At 55.6% G+C, this 16,252-nt stretch overlaps 1 protein-coding gene across 2 annotated transcripts; it reads left to right on the top strand.

Moving 5' to 3' along the window:
* Positions 1 to 686: 686 nt before the first annotated feature.
* Positions 687 to 14,721, top strand: LZTS3 (leucine zipper tumor suppressor family member 3). 2 transcript variants are annotated; one of them, XM_035325777.1, is made up of 4 exons: positions 687 to 1,398; positions 8,180 to 8,668; positions 10,162 to 10,923; positions 13,145 to 14,721. In XM_035325777.1, exons 2-4 carry the CDS (start codon positions 8,219 to 8,221, stop codon positions 13,853 to 13,855), a joined length of 1,923 nt encoding a protein of 640 aa, XP_035181668.1. In that variant the 5' UTR covers positions 687 to 1,398; positions 8,180 to 8,218; the 3' UTR covers positions 13,856 to 14,721. The 2 variants fall into 2 exon arrangements, with proteins under 2 accessions (XP_035181668.1, XP_035181665.1); XM_035325774.1 differs by having other exon boundaries at positions 691 to 1,398; positions 10,093 to 10,923.
* Positions 14,722 to 16,252: the final 1,531 nt, after the last annotated feature.

The raw sequence follows: 16,252 nt of genomic DNA, 5'->3' as shown, positions 1-16,252 counted from the left end.
GTACTTTGTCCCTATTTCTCTTTCCGAGGTGCACGCCGTGCATCCTGCCGCTGGGAGTCTCCTCCAGCACTGAAGTAGCCGACGTTTCTTGGGAATCCTTGCTCCTCAAGTCACAATTCAGCGCTCGAGTCTCTGCAGGGATCCATTGCAGTGTAATTTGCACCTTCCCCCCGCGTGCACAGTGCCGTAGTTTAGAAGTATGTGTAACCCGTACTTGGTGTTTGTTAGCGGTGTTGTTCTTTTCCTGCTCTTGCTGCTGGCAGACGGTGCCGTGCGCGCGCCCGGCGGCTCCTCTGACACGCGGCCAGCCCGCCGGTAGAAAATTTCACTCAATAAGCCCAAACGAGCGGCAGCTTCGTGGGGCTTCGTTTCCCTCCTCGTGCGCTCCCTTCCCGGCTGCAAATAACCTGATACAAGGCTGGTCCCCCAGGGGAAGCCTGATTGCTCTGCAGCCTGAGAGCTTTTTGTGCCTGGGCTCGAGGCCGCTTTGGGCAGTGGGCAGTGAAACCAAGGAGCTGGGCTTGCTCCGAGCGTGGTTTCCCTGCTGTCTCCATCCATCAGCTCTCACCCCAGCAGAGATGCTTGCAGCATCGGCCTGCACGGAGCTTCTGGAAACCCCTCGGACCCTCGTGCCCAAAATGGGCTGAAAACAGGCAGAATCCGCCAAAGTCGTGGGCAGCAGGAGCGCTTTATGCTCCCTGCCACAGGGCTGCCCCTTCCATTTCCTCTGTGCTGAGACGTGAGATGTGCGATGGGCTGCAGGGATCACATCCCAGCATAAATCTTTTTGTATTATTATTATTTTTAATTTGTGTGTGATTTTATCAGAGAGTTTGGGGTGGCACAGAGAAAACGCAGCCTCTCTGCGTGCCAGACTCTGCCTCCCTCGTGCGCTTCGGTGAGACTTAAGATATGAATTAACCCAAATCTCAAAAAGCTGAGGCTGTGTCAAAGCGACCAGGCTGGAACCTCTCCCTGCAGTGGTCTCATTTCATCCACTCAGCTGGGAAGCATTCCAGGATGAGAAAGCCTCCGAAATCAGTCAGCAGAGCCGTCGGGTACCCCCACCAGAGCCCCCAGCAGCCAGCAGCACCGGGACCGGTGCCCTAAATGGTGCAGCTCGTCCCCGTCTGCATCCCCCGGCACCTTTCTGTGGGAGATGCTGGAAGAGCTGCGGGTCCCTCCCTCTGTGCCAGCCTCTCGTTGTGAAGACGCGAAGAAAGAGTTAAGGCACGGCACGGGCTGCCGGAGGCCAATCAGGCAGAGCAAAGGGCGGCAGGTTGTTTACAGCCAGGTAGGATTTGGGAGCTTTGCCCGGGGCCCCGAGCAGGTGGACGATGGGCAGAGAGCCCACAGCAGGACGGGGAGCGCAGGAGGACGGAGCCCCATGCTGTCCAGGTAACCCCCCCGAGGTTTGGGGGGGATTTGGGGGGTTTTCTTCCGTCCCCCTCTCGCAGCAGCTCGGTGTCTTTGTTATTGCTCGGGGCTCCGGTTCCCACCGGGACTGGCTGCAGGTGCTTTGTCCCCAGGTTGTGCTGGGGTGGGGTGGGGAGTACCCGCCGTGCATTGGGCTGCCTGTTTGCTTGGGGGGGGGGGGGGGGAATGGGGTTATTTTCTCCCCCTATAAACTCCGCCTGGATCCAGCTGGCATCCACCAGCACCTCGCTCCCCATAATTTAGAGCATACCAGCGGCCCCAAATCCTACGGATTTAGGGTACCAGCAGGAAGCACGGTGGGGAAAGAGGGGCCAGCTCCTGGCTCTCCACGCGGGCACGTCCTGGGCTCCCCCGGGCAGCGCAGGGGAATTGCTCCGCGCCCTTGAAATTCCTGCGGGTGAGTTAATTATAAATCACAGACGGGCTCACGGCGTGGGCAGCGGGATCCGGCCGGCACAGGGCTGGTTCGCAGCCTTTCCCGGTCATCCTTCCCCCCCTAAATCGTGCTCAGGGGGCCCGGTGCCGAGGGGTCCCTCCTGGTCCCACCGTGAGGTGCCCGGGCCGAGGAGTGGTGATGGCACGGGGATGCTCGGGGACATGCAGCGGGTGGAGGAGGGTGTCCCGTTGGGGACCCCCTGTTGGGGACTTCCAGGGGACAGCAGCGCTGCAGGGGCACGCTGTAATGGGCTGGGGGCTCCTTGTGCCCCCCCGGTGTGATAAACCACATCGGGCAGCGCTGTGTGGCTCATCTCCAGCCACACTGCATAGGAAATGGATCTTTTAATAGGGGGAGACTGAGGCACGGAGGGGCTGGGGTGGCTTCAAGCTGCCCAGCCCGTGGCGTGGAGCATCCCAAACCTCCATCCGCCAAGCAGCCGCCCCCATCCCCGCCGTCGGATCTCTTCCCCCATGGATTTGGCTGTGCCCTAGGGGCAGAGGAAAGCCAAGGGCGCAAACGGGGCCAGCTTCCCGCTCGAGCAGCCCCGAGCCAGCCCCGCTATCAGGCAGGGCAGCTTGGGGAAATGGGGAAAATGCAGGTGCAGCCCCAAACCCGGAGCACCCCGAGGAGCCGGGGAGGAAGGAGGATGGGCAGGAGGAGGGCACCGCGCCAGGACCGGGTGCCACGGGGCCGGTTTCGGCTCGCAGCGCCGTGGTTCCCCCTCCCGCCGCTTCCCGGTGGCCGTGCAGCGTGTACCTTCAGCGCGGTGACAAGCGGGGAGGAAAACTGATAGCCAGGCGGGAGGATTAGGCGGGGAAGGTGGCGCAGGCTGCGCTGCTCAGGCTTTGTCGGGGCAGAACAATGGGGCCTTTATTGAGGAAGGGAGGTGGTGGGGTTGGCATGCGGTGGAGACCGGTTGGTATACGGTGTGCCTTGGGCAGCTGGGGGACAGGGCATGGGGTGTGGGATGGGACAGGGTCGTACCTAACGTGTCCCTTGGGCAGCTGGGGGACAGGAAAATGGGATGTGGGACACGGGGTGGGACATTTTGGAACCTAACATGTCCCTTGGGCAGGGAACAGGGACATGGGGTGGGACATTTTGGTGCCCAACGTGTCCCTTGGGCAGCTGGGGGACAGGGAACTGGGACATGGGACGTGGGACAGGGAACAGGACGTTTGGTACCCAACGTGTCCTCGCTGGTGGGACCTGTGGGGGACCCAGGACCCCTTCCAGCAGAGCGAGGAGCATCCCGTGCTGGGGACAGCCCAGGGGAGCACTGCCACCCGCTCTGTCCCTCGGGTCCAGATGGGGACGGAGGAAGCCGCCACCCCGCGGGGCCCTCCCGACTCCCCGCCTGGGTCTTTTCATCTCGGCTCCTTTGTATCGGGCTTATTATGTAAATAGCTGATGAGGCCCCCAGTAATGAGAAAGTAGTTTCCCAGAATACAAAAGGCTGTAATTATCTCATTAGCAGGCGGAAAGGAAAAGGAAATGTTTTAAGCCGCTTGCTTTCATTTCCACGGAGGCCCAAGAAAGTGCAGCCCCCCGAACGCGGTGACCCGGCTGCCCCATCTCTCCACCACCCTGACCCCACGTCTGGGCAGGATGGGAAGGCAAAGCAGGTCCTCACAGCTCCTAAACTGCCAGTCCCGGGGACGGGGTGAGGGCTTTAAATTGGGGCCAGGAGCTCAGGGGATGCTGCGTGTCCCTGTGCGGACCCCTGGTGCTCCCAGCTCTCAGGGTGAGGGGAAGCCGACGTTCCCTTCTCCCGAACCCAAAGTCCCCCAGGAGGAAGGGGAGAAAACGGGGCAGGGAGACAGATCCACGCCTCGAGCGGGGGGGGAAAGGGAGCTCGGCATCCTTGGGAAGCCGTTCGCCTGATGTTTTCTGGCCTCTGGGCACAGAAAAAGCTTGTGGCTGAAGTGTCAGCGCTCTGCAGGCTTCCGCGGGCAGGTCTGTGGCCAGCAGGGCCGTGCTGTCCTGCGGCGCTGGAAGAAAAGCTGGCAGCCACCAAGCCGGGATGCCACCGAGGGGAAAAGAGCCGGAGGAGGCGCAGCAACGAGCCCCGAGAATTACTCGAGGGCTGGAAAGAAAAGCCTGGGAGTGAACGGCTGGGAAAGTTCATCCTGTTCCCTTCTTCAAAGAGAGGCAACGTGAGAAGGGCGGAGGAGAAAAAGAGATGCCGGGGTCGAAGGGGAGCAGAGGTGTCCCTGCCTCTTGCATCCACGCTTCTGGAGGTGCCCTCGGCCAGTTTGGGGTCTGGCAAGGGGGGAATTAGGTGGGTTTTGAGGTGCCTTCCAACCCAAAGCCCCCTGTGGTTCCCTTCTCCAGCCACACCACCTCTCTGGCACCTCACTGGCACCGGGAGAGCCGACAGAGCCCTGAGCACCGCGCAGGTGTAGGTCCTATAAAAAACAAAACAAGTGTGTTTTCATCCTGCCAGTAATTCAAACCCGAGCAAACCACCGGGATGGTGAAGGTCACGGGCACACCTCTTGCAGCAAGCGGCTGGGGGGCAGATCTTTGCCCTCCAGGTGCCTCTGTGTGCTCCTGGGCACCACATTCCAGCACAGCGCCGCGCTCCGGGGCTGCCTGCCAGAGCTCGCCCTGCCCGCGCCCGGTGATTGATTTCCCTCCCGCGTGGCACGGTGCCTAGGTACGTCTCCCAAAGGCCTTTGTTACCAGAGTGTTAACAATTAACCCGCTCAGGCAGAAACGGGGCCAGGCCTTCGTAATCAAGGCTTAGTTAACTATTCAGCTGCTTATCTGAAGGCAATTTTTCTTCCGGCGAACTGGAAGGCGTTCGCTAACTCCTTTGGATAAAGCAAAGCGTGGCGAGGCGGGAGCTGCTTCACGGATTGCTGTATTTACAGAAGAAGTCCCCAGAAAGCCACAGAAAAACTTGGCTCACCCACCTCAGCCAGGGAAAAGGAAATCTCCCCCCAGATTTTCCGCGTTAGAGGCAAAAATGTCACAGGGTCCAAGGCAGGGCTCCGGGGGAGAGGTGATCGTGGGGGAGAGGTGATCCACCTAACCCCGTGGTTAGGTGGAGAGGTGGCGCAAGGTGGAGACGGTTGGGGAGCTGTGTCCCCAGCAGCGAGGAGGCTGGTTGCCCCCACGAGGAGGCTGGTTGCCCCCACGGGGAGGCTGGTTGCCCCCGCCAGGCACGTGCTTTTCACAAAGATGCCCACCAGGAAGGCTGCTCTGCCCCGAGCCAGGCAGACACGCACACACAAAAAAAAACCCTTTTCAGCTTTTGTGCGCACACAAATGCTCGGAAATGGGAAATTAGATCAGCGTTTGTTCTGGAAAGGTTCCCTTCACCTCCTTTGTGCCTGCAGAAAGTCCCTTGCTCTGGTTCTGCTGCAAGCGAGAGGCTTTGGGGAGCAAGGGGAAGGGCAGAGCTGGGCGAGGGCTGAGTGCTGCCCCTGTGAGGTGGCTGCTGCTGCGAGGGGCACTGCTTGGGAGTGACTCGAGTCGAGCTGCTCCTCCTCGGGGGGTGGGATGGACACCAGTCTTCTTCTGGGCCTGGTGAGGCCGAAGAGCGAGGTGGCTCCGGTGCCTCCAGTGGCTGCTGCAGATGGGATGTGACACCTGGAAGGATAAAACATCTGGAAAGGGCAGTGGATGGCAGGGTACTTCGAAATCCAGAGCTTGCTTTGGCTTTCTGTCCATCTGGGGCCTCTCCACACCTCTCCACTTCTCACCTCGGGGGTCTCTTCCATTCCCAGCCATGCTCAGAGGTGATTTCTCTTTCCTTCTTCATCTAAAGAAGGGGCTCGGGAGTGAAATGCCGGGAAAGCCAAGCCACTTTGCCTTCCTGCCTGCTCCGTGCCAAGGAGATCTGGGGCGTGCGGAGCTAACCGGGTTAAGGTAGCTCCGCTTTCTGTTGCTCCCCGGGGGGCAGGTGAAAGTCAAAGGAAAAAAAAAAATAGCTCAGGAGGCCACAGGAGATGGGCTCCAGCCCCGCCAGAAAGCAGACCCCGACGCTCCGTCTTTAATTTGCTAAAGCAGCCTCAGAAGAGCTGCGTCCCCGGCCCGAATTGCGCGGCGGCGTTACAGGTGCAGGAGGGCAGCGCGGGGATTTTCCAGCCCCCGAGGTCCCGGCGCAAGGTGTGAGCAGCAGGACAGCTGTCTGCATGGTTTACTGCCTCATCTTCGGCCGCCCCGCGCTTTAATTAGGCTGGTTGCGTTTAATGAGGCTTCCCGGGGAGCACGGCACCGTAAAGCTAATGAAATCTGGGGGGGGTGGGTTGCAGCGACTCATAAATCTCCCGGCTGTTGTTGCACGGTGCGCCGAGGTCCTCAAACGTAAGAGCAGGGACAGCACCCCTGAGTGCCCAAGGGAGGAGAAATCGGGCATGGAGGCACCAAGAGACATGGAAAAGGGTCAGGTTCCTCCTCCAGAATCCTTGTTTCTCTCTGGGATCCGCACGTAAACCCCATTTTTGTTAGTGTTCCCATGGCAGGGAGGCGGTTGGGAGATTTAAGGAGGAGAAATGTCCCCGGGAGGTTTTTTCTGTTCCTCCAGACATGGAAGGAGAAGAAACCGCCCCCAAGCCCTGTGCTAGCGCCTGGCAGCGTTATTCCTCACCTCAGCCTCGCTCAAAACCCGATTTCACAGCTCACCTAAGGGATGAGCAGGGCAAAAGCTAGCTAAGAACTGGGGCTGGCCAAAAGAAACAAAAGTGAGAGTTGCTCTTCCCCCCCCCCCCCAAAAAAAAAAAAAAAACACATCCCTTTTTGGCAAACAAAGCTGTACTGCCAGGGATCTGTTGGCACTTCTGGAATCTCCTTGAAAACATATTTGAAATGCTTGTCCGTATGCTCAGCTTATCAGATCCTGGGTTTACAGTAAACATAAGCTAATAACCAACGTTTTCAGAATATTTTCTTGGATGATTTCCAGCTAAAAGGGGAAAGAGAAAAAAAAAATGCCAAAAAAAATAAGGTCCATTTTCGGAGTTTGTCCCTGTTGGCACAGCTTTGATCCCGCAGCCCGAGACCAGCCCCAGGATGCTCGGGCCAGATTTCGGACAGGGCAGAGCTCTACAAGATCAGGGCACTGGAAAAAGGGAGGCGGCTACAGGCAGTATCCCTGGAAGAAGCCTCTAGAAATGCACTTTAATAAACCAAAGAGGAGCCGAAAAATCCATGTTTTAACCTTTTTTTTTGTTCTGTTAGGAGTACAAATAGAAAAGCCTCATGAGGTAACACATCAGAGGGGAGGAGGGAAGGGAAATCCCAGGGACACCTTCACCTTCCGTAAGATCTCCGTGCTCTGCTCCAGCTCGGCTCAACGCCGAGCAGCTTCCCCACAACTTTTTATCTTAGGGGATCATCCCACCTGTGCTGTTTGGGAAAACCTATCGGTCTCTTGTTGTTTTTCTGTACATTTCAGAATGGATTTCAAGATTGTTGTAGGAAGTGATGAACTGTGCCTCTGTGAGACTTGCCTCAGCACCGGTAGCTCTGGACCTTGACCACGTCCGTTGTTAATGGGTTCAGCCCCAGTGCAACCAGCGCTATTCGGGGAATTTCCCCAGAACACAGATGTTTCAGAGGTTCACGGGGTTTGGTTCCCTATAAAGCCAGGACTGAAGTCACAGGACTGGAGTTTGAGATGGTGATGGAGCTGTAAAAAAAAAAAAAAATAACCATTATAGGCATTATCTGCACGTTATCCGCTTCCCATGTTCTAGTTTTGGCCAGTCCGAGGCACAGACTAGTTAAGAATAAAATGCAGTAGGGGAATAAATGTTTAAAAGAAAGCTTAGAATGGCACCTGGACAAAAACATTAGTTTAAAAGTGAGCTGTACAGGTCCACGGGACAGGGAGAAGTGGAAAGTGTGTTGGTTACGCCCTGCTGAACCATCCCTAAGGGAGGCAGTGGAGGGAGCAATGGTGTGTGGGCCTTCGGATGGACCCTGGCTGGACACCTGCCATCCCCTGGCCTTCCAAAAATGTTCAAACCTTGGAAAAGTGACAGGAATAAGCTGCAAACAGTCAGGTGCAGCCAGTGCTGCAGAGCTGTGCTCACTATAACCCCCCACAACCCCTCCCCTGGAAGCACCAACCCTTGGGTAAGAGGTGTAGGAGTATCCCTTTTGCACAGCCACGAGTGGGGTTTGGGGGACCACGGCACGCTGCTCCTCCACGGAGGGTTGTGGGGCACAGAGATGAGGACAGCCCACCGTCTGCTCCTGCCCTTGCATCATCCAGCCCAGAGAATTGCTGCAAAGGGATAAAGGCCATCTTTAACATCTTTAACGGCCCTTTACTTCTCCTCCTTCTCCCAGTGCCACTGACCCGTGCCTCCGCCTCGCCGCTGCGCTGCCATGGCCACGCTAGAGGCGCTGCCCGTTCTCAGTGACCCGACGTACCCCAGCCCGGAGAACTTGCCCGGTTTCTCTCCCCGGCCATCCCACCCCGCCTCGCAGAGCGCCATGGGGAGCGTGGGCAGCGGAGTCGCCAACGACCAGGAGTTCGCCATGAAGAGCGTGGGGACCCGGACGCAGAGCAGCGGCCGGCAGACGGAGGGGTCCCGCAACGGGTACTCCACGCGGGAGATCTCCAACCGCTACTCCGGCGAGGAGAAGACGTACAAGTCGGAGAAGGTCTCCAATTCCCTCTACATCAACGGCGACCTGCGCAAGAGCGAGAAGGTGAAGGTGGACATCTGTGGGAACGTGACCGCCAACAACGAGAAGAACTTGCCGCCTCCTCCCCAGTACCGAGAGCCCGGTAACCCACCAAAGATATTGCCAATCTCCGGCAAACTAGACCAGGTGAGAATCCCCGCTCCCTGGAGCAGCGGGATGGATCTGGCACGTCTCTAAAAGCACCGGCCAGGAAGCCTCGGGCCATGGTGTCATCCTGACAAACAGCCCAAGTCTTACCATGCAGATGTTTATTTATTTATATTTACAGATAATATAATTATTTATTTCATGGAGCTGAGCACAGGGGAATGTTAGTTCTTGAGGAAGCCAAGAGCATGGACACAAGTCTTTCATGCTTCCAGCTCATCTAAGTCTTTCCAAGCTATGCTTCCAGTTCATCTAAGGCTGCATTGCAGTCATCCAACCCCCCCAAAATGCTGTGCCTACCTCCCCTGTTGACGGGGAGAGAGCTGGAGTTGGCTCTATTTTTCGTAGGCCCAGCAGCTGAGTCGCACTTTTATGTTTTGGGCCATTTACGGACAATCTCCTACAGCCCACTGCCACAAAAATTGTCACTTGAGAGAATTTTCAAAACCCCAGCGCCCCCCGGTGAGGGACGATCTGACAAGGTTGTAAACTGCCCCCGTCAACGTTGTCACCCACCCAAGCACCGTCCTCACGGCTCCTATCGGCCCAGGGGAGCAAACATCTCCCAGGCCTGGAGGAGCCCCAGAGCCCAAGATGGTTTACGCACCCTGCTGCTCTGCTCCAGCAAATCCCATAATTCGTGCCCCGGGGAGGCTGCCAGCGGCAGTATTATTTCTGCAGCGTTTGGTGGCCTTGTCTCCTGGGCCATTAACCTGGTGGCCCCTGTAGTCCATCTCAATCCCACGTGCCGGATGCCAGATTTTTGGTCTCCAACCTTGCGTGTTCGTTCCCGCTGTTTCTCCTGGAAGGCATTTGCAAAAGATCTTTGCTAACACAAGGCTGGTTCCTCCGGGTTAATTTTTCACCCAAAGCCCACTCCACAGTCGGGGAGACTCAGTCCCATATTAGGTAAATTTTGTTTCAGTAGGAGCATTCGTGGGGAGAGGAATGTGCGAGACTTCAGAGGTTTTAAAATCCTTTCTAAATCCTTGACAGCCACAGTCTGTTCTCTCCCAGCACTGCGTTTGGCTGCAGGAAACACCAAAGTTGAAATGAAGAGCAGCCTCGGCATGTTACTTGCCCAGCAATGGCTGCGGACACGGCTCACACCTATTCCTATCCCCACAGAAATCTAGGAAAAATCATGCAGATTTGGGGCATGCCAAGATTTATTTATTTTTTTCCAGCTGGGGCAAGGGAAGATAAAGTGTTCACCTACAAGTTAACTCACAGGTCCCCTGTGTTAAATCCCAAGTAGCCCCAGGTGTATTAAGGCTGAGGAATACGGAGCTAGCTAGAGATGGCTTAGCTCCACCAGCCCAGCCTGTGCTGTTGTGTCTCTTTTGTGTGTCGTTACCAAAGTTCCTGCTGTCTTTGACGCCTGGTCCTTTTTCCTTTTGCAGAGCAATGAGCCCTTAGTCAGACCCTCAGCCTTTAAACCAGTAGTTCCTAAAAACTTCCATTCCATGCAGAACCTCTGCCCGCCGCAGAGCAACGGGGTGACAGAGAACAGAAAGAGCTTGAACCATGCCAACAGCAATAGCCCATCCGCCCCCAAAAGTGGACTCGACAAGACCAGCCTTAACAGGACTACAAACCAAGGGGGAGGCCTTTCGGATTCGGGCCGTAACTCATTAACGAGCCTGCCCACGTACGGGACAGGCTACAGCCAGCACGTGGGCCCCATGAGCGCCTCGACGAGCCACATCAACCGCATCGGCACGACCTACGTGGACAAGAACATCGTGGGATACAACGGGATATCTACCTCAGACAGCGGGCGGTCTTCGAGCAAGAGCACCTCTTCGTTCAACAGACTGAACCATCTCAACGAAACGATGCCTTTCCACTCGCCTTCAACGGACGACATCATCCAAGACCTGGAAGACCGGCTCTGGGAGAAGGAGCAGGAGGTCCTCCAGATGCGAAGGAACTTGGACAAAAGCGAGGCAGCCATCTTCCAAGTGTTTGAGGAGAAGCAGAAGATCTGGGAGAGGGAAATGGAGGACCTGAGGCAAAACTACGCCAACAAACTGCAGCAGGTCTCCAAAAAGGCGCAGCGGGCTCAGCAGGCCTTGCAGCTCCAGATCTTCAAGTTACAGCAGGAGAAAAAAAAACTCCAGGACGACATGGGGCAACTCCTCCAACAGCGAGAGGAGCTGGAGAAGAAATTTGTGGCTTTCAAGAAGGAGCAGGCTGAGTTTCTCCCAAAGATTGAGGAGACCAAGTGGGAGGTAAGTGGTCCTGGGTGAGGTTTTCTTGGAGGGCTCTGATAACCCAAAGCACCTCCATTTGCCCAAAGTGCACCCCACAAAGGCTGTGGGTCGGTGGCCTACAGGTAACAGACGGCACTTCGGTCACCTCCACGTTCGTCTGAGCTCCAAGCCTGTGGTTTTCAATTACACCGAGTGCAACTTTTGGTGTGTGCACATCCTGTGCTGGTTAATAATTAGGCTTCACAGCCAGGTCACTTCCACGTGGGACATTTCAACACAATTTCAGTGACTACGGGACTTTCCGTACGGGTCTTTGTGCCTCTCCAAATCGGGTCTAAGTCTCTTTTAATTAAATTCTTCTAACGTCGGCGTTTGGGCAAACCTTGAAACCGCTTTTCAAATATTTGATTTTTTTTTTTACTTAAGATATAAAGCAAGTGAGCTAAGAGCGATACCGATAGCCAAGTTTACCTCATGCTTTCCATTATAATGCACTGTTTTCAGTTGCTAATAAGTTTATCTCCCTCAAAAGGCTGAAAGGCAAATTCCTCTTTCTAGGTCTCACATATTTTTTTCTTCTGTTTCTATTTTTAGGACTTTTTTTATCAAACTCTGTTTGTATAGCCAGTGCTAACATGGTTTTTTTTTCAGCTTGATCATGTGAAGAATTTTAATCCTTCCCCAGACTGGCTAGAAACTTTAAATTTATTAAGACTGCACAGGCAAAAAGTAGCTCTAGAATCGAGAAGACCCTATTCTGCTAATCCTGATGGAAAATCAGTGAAACTGGGATTAATTAGGCTCTGAAACGGGCTATTTGCAGACGTTCGGCAGGGCTTATTAGAGGCGTGCTGTAAAATCTCTGCGAGTTACATCCCAGAGAAAGCGGGGTGCATTGCCCCTCCGTTGGCCAGCTGCTCTGCCCAGGTCTTTTGTGTCTTCCCACAAGTTCAGTCTGGAAAATTCCCTGATTTTGCACCGATCAAACCACAAATGGGCTTTCGATTATTTATTATAAAGAGGCAGGATTCGGCTGGTGGATCGAGACACCTAAAATCTGTAGACACCTATACCTGGCTGAGCTGCTCTCCATGCTCTGCAGACTGTGTTGCCTCGATCTGCACAACACACACGTAAAGACCTACATCTAAGTGTTTTAATCTGACAATTGATTCTTTTCCAAGCTGTTCTTCGCCATGTATTTCTCTGCCTTTTGGGAGAAGCCAGCCCGTGGAGAGCACTTTCGGTAAATCCGCGGTTGGGTTCGTGCAGCTTTTCAGCGAGGCATGAACTGTGTCGCTGTAACTACAGCCCAACCAGCGCGGCGGCGTTCTGCATCTGCTGCAGACGAGTGCTGGCGGGGATGTGGGTGCTCATTTATCTCTGGGAGCTCCAGGAGAGCCGGTGCTGGTGCTTGTAGGTATGTCTCCTGGCTCTTCAGCTGCTCGTGGTGGGCACTGGGCCATCCTGATTGCCGAGCTTCAAGGCTTTGCTCAACGTTACGCACTATTATAGTTCCCTTCCAACATCTCAATCCACATTTGCTGGACTAAGCAGAACGAGAGGAGTGTCACAGTGAAATGTGGCACCTCCATACGGCATATGCACGCTGCAGCAAGGGTATTTCCACAGGGCATTTGCCCAGGACTTCTGTACCCAGCCACACGGGTGAATCTTGAGCCAGCTGGGATGAAACCTGAAGCTCCAGTGCCCACCAGTACCCAAGGACAGTGCACGGTAATCCCAATTCAGCAAGAGAGCATCTCTCACCTTGATCTTTAGCAGACGGGCTGTCTCTCTTCATGTCCCACCCTAAGAGTTAAATAGCTACCCATCCCCAGACTGCCCCCAGTGAACTGAACCCTAAAATTTGAACCCTAAATGTGTTCTTTAGGAGTCTTTGGGAAGGAAAGCATCACATGACAAGTAATATCCACTGTCACTGCATCCTGTCCGGCACTCCCAGTGCTTGGGGAGAGCCCGGCTGGTCTCCAGGTCTGAGATGTTCCCATCTCTGCCTTGCTCAAGGTCCAAATCTTCCCCACAAACATAAGGGCAGCCTCTAGATCTTTGGCATGGTTTGGGTCCCGGTGAAGGCTGGAGCTTGGTGTTTGAGCAGAGTTGCTGGCCGTCCTCTCTGCTACCCGAGCCTCTTGCCAACATGACACCATGCAGGGGACGAGCAGGGGTGGTGGCTCCTCGCTGCTTTCCTCCTGCCTCACGGATTCTCTCCCCGCAGGTGTGTCAGAAGGCGGGGGAGATCTCCCTGCTCAAGCAGCAGCTGAAGGATTCCCAAGCGGACGTCTCCCAGAAGCTGAACGAGATCGTGGGGCTGCGGACGCAGCTCAAGGAAGGTAAGAACTTCCTGCGGGAGAAGGAGGAGCAAATCCTCACCCTGAAGGACTCCTACAGCTCCAAGAGCGTCAACCTGGAGATCTGCGAGAGCGAGCTGCAGCGGAAGATGAGCGAGGTGCAGGTGCTGAGGGAAAAACTGAACCACTGTGAGATGGAGGTCTCCGGACTGAAGCGGACGCTTGCCAGCATGGGACCTCCGGGGCCTTTTGGCGGGGACCTGGCGGAGAAGCTGCGGGACCCCCTGGCCTGCGAAAGCGACGAAGCCAAGATGCAGCGGCAGAGCGAGGACAGCGTCAGCACGCTGCGGAAGGAGGTGGAGCGGCTGCAGACGGAGCTGAAGCTGGAGCGGCAGCAGCGGGAGCAGCAGGTGATGGACTTCGAGGAGGAGAGGCGCACGTGGCAGGAAGAGAAGGAGAAGGTCATCAAGTACCAGAAGCAGCTGCAGCTCAACTACGTGGAGATGTACCAGAAGAACCAGCTCCTGGAGCACAAGGTGAACGAGATGAACACAAAGGCCACCAGCCCCCCGCACACCGAGGAGAAAAAACCATGGACTCCCTCCAGACTCGAGCGAATAGAGTCCACCGAGATCTGAGGTGGGACCGAGACGATGCCCATGTTTTTTATTTTATTGCTGTGCATGTACTACCTACTCAAGCCAGTGATCTTCCGAAGGATAACACGATACCGTAGGAGCGGTGTGAGTTCGCCCACGCCGAGCTCCTTCACCCCAACTCTGTTCTTCTGTGCTCTGTAGGTAAAATAACTGTGGATGTGCGTTGTTTTTCTATCGATGATGCGACATCTTTCGTTTGGTTTTGGTTTTTTCCTCGTACAGCTGGTGAGGGTCAGTTGGCTCTTTTGTAATCTGCCGTGACTGTTACTTCGCTAGAGGCTGCCACCCCCTCTCCTACAATTCACCCCTCTTTGGTTGGTTGTTTTGGAGGGTTGTGTTTGGTTCCTTTGGTTTCCAAAGCATTGATATGCAGCAAAACAGCTCAAAGTGGCAGGTTGTTTGTTTTTTTTTTCAGGGCAATTTTAGCCACATTGGCTAACGGAGCAAAGCTCTTGGGATCGTGAGCAAACTCACTGTTCTGCGTCAAGTATCTCGTCTAGACAATGGTCTTAGTGAAGTCAGGAGGAGATTGGCCACTGATTTCAGTGAAACCAGACGTATCTCTACCAGGTGACTCCCTCCTGCAGCCCGTGGCTACCATGGCTGTAGGAGGTTAGGACGTCCTTGAGCACCAGGATGAGCCTGTCCTGGTAACAGAAGCCACCAAGGAATGGCCGCCCAGCAGGAGCTTCTGTTGACACATGCTGCGTTTTCATTTCCTTGTGTTTTCCTTCCGCATTTCCACTCACCTCCTGGGCTGTGACCAATCCTGGGAGCAGAAATACCCCCCCACCTCTGCCTTGATCCCCCTATTCTAACATACATCCAAGCTGGCTGCAGCAAGAGAAAAAAACCCTTGAGGTCTAAGCCAGTTCCCCTTCTCAAGAGCCCTCTTACTTCCCGCAGTCAACGGGACGAGGTCTGGGGAAGCCTCCCAACCCGTGGGATGTTTATGCAAACTGAAGCTTTCACAGTTTGCCCAGCGGGCAGTTGTGCCAACCCGTCCCCAAACGCTTCGGTGCATTCTCTCTGCCCGGGGTGTTCTTACACAAGGCCCCCGAGCCTTGCTCAGGAGTCGCGGTGAGCACGTATCAGCGTTACCGCTGGGTTGCAACGGGGGAGGCGAGCATCAGCCTTCAGTGCAGCCAGGTGGAACAGTGCCCATCGCGATCCCACGTGGCAGCACAAACTCCACGGATGGAGAAAACGCAGGGCCAGCTTAAAAAAATACTCAGCTACTGACTCTGCGCATGAAAGCAGGCACAAGGAATGCTTAAGGTCGTGCAAGTGCTTATGCCCCGGCAAAAAAATAACCAAATCCTACGTGCACACTCGCTGAAAAATGATGCAGGCATCAAACACCAGCATTCAGCTTTAAAAGGGGGGCAAAGCGGGCCTGGTTCTCCCTTGCACGGATGCTTTTTTACCACGATCCACAGCAAAGAGAGAGAAATGCTGTGCAGGGGGGGTTGTGCTGACTGGGCAGCAGCCAGAGGATCGGTGCAGGCTGGGCGAAGAGGCCGAGCAGGAGAAGGGAGGCTCCAGTTAGTCCCACCAACCTCCAGCCGAGGTCAACAGTCGGTGTTACTGGGAGGAACTGCTGGTAGCTGGCCGGGACCCCTGGAGCTGCAGCAAACAGAGATGTGCAAGGAGATCTGGGCATTTCATGACCCTGGCTGAGGGCACCACGGTTCTCCTATGGCTTCTGCCTGCGCCTTTGGAGCTGAAAGGAGAAAAATTGGTGCCACCCAGCAGCAGACATTGCCATGCCGAGGGCAGGGATGGGATGGGTTGGAATGGGATGGGCAAGCAAGGGCCTGGCAGAAGGTTGTTGGCACAGCGCTGTTATGTCCTGCTGGAGTCAAAGGGGGCAGGCCCTCAGTCCCCAGCCCAGCCCTGCTCTTTGCTTCAGTGTTTCAGAGCCTGCAGCCTGACTCGGGGGCCTCAGAGGCACCCACGTGTGCTGCACAACTCTTGGCAGGCAGATCCCAGGGCTTCTAGATGGGGCTGACCACCCCCCCGGTGTCGGGGTTGGAGATGTGGTGTCTCGTGTTGCTTTCTGTGCCTCTCTTCGGAGAAACCTGCGCTGTCTTCCAGCCCCGAGCAGCTGAGGGGGACCTGTGCTCGTGAAGGGCTTTGCAGTCCTTGGGCAAAAGGGCGAAGCGTCGAGAAACGGTGAGATGCTTCGTTTCGGATGCCCTTTGCATGATGATTTTGAGGCCACCACCCAAAAAGCAAACAGCCCATCAGCAACAAGTGCCCAGGCTAGGAGATGGGCCCAACGACCTCCTGGTCCTTCCCACCTCTGCCCCTCCTAGCCCTGCTGACGTTGAGGTTGGTTTCCCATTAACCATCCCAAGAAAAACGGTTTCAGTG

Source organism: Oxyura jamaicensis, chromosome 4, assembly GCF_011077185.1.
Source record: "Oxyura jamaicensis isolate SHBP4307 breed ruddy duck chromosome 4, BPBGC_Ojam_1.0, whole genome shotgun sequence".
NCBI lineage: Eukaryota > Metazoa > Chordata > Aves > Anseriformes > Anatidae > Oxyura > Oxyura jamaicensis.
This window is presented reverse-complemented; position numbering and strand designations above follow the sequence as displayed.

Bases quoted from the DNA above. Each gene is read 5' to 3' on its own strand.
- LZTS3 (XM_035325774.1), top strand. From the start codon at position 8,219: ATGGCCACGCTAGAGGCGCTGCCCGTTCTCAGTGACCCGACGTACCCC. The intron at 8,669-10,092 runs GTGAGAATCCCC...TTCCTTTTGCAG, and splicing joins TCTCCGGCAAACTAGACCAG to AGCAATGAGCCCTTAGTCAG. The intron at 10,924-13,144 runs GTAAGTGGTCCT...CTCTCCCCGCAG, and splicing joins TTGAGGAGACCAAGTGGGAG to GTGTGTCAGAAGGCGGGGGA.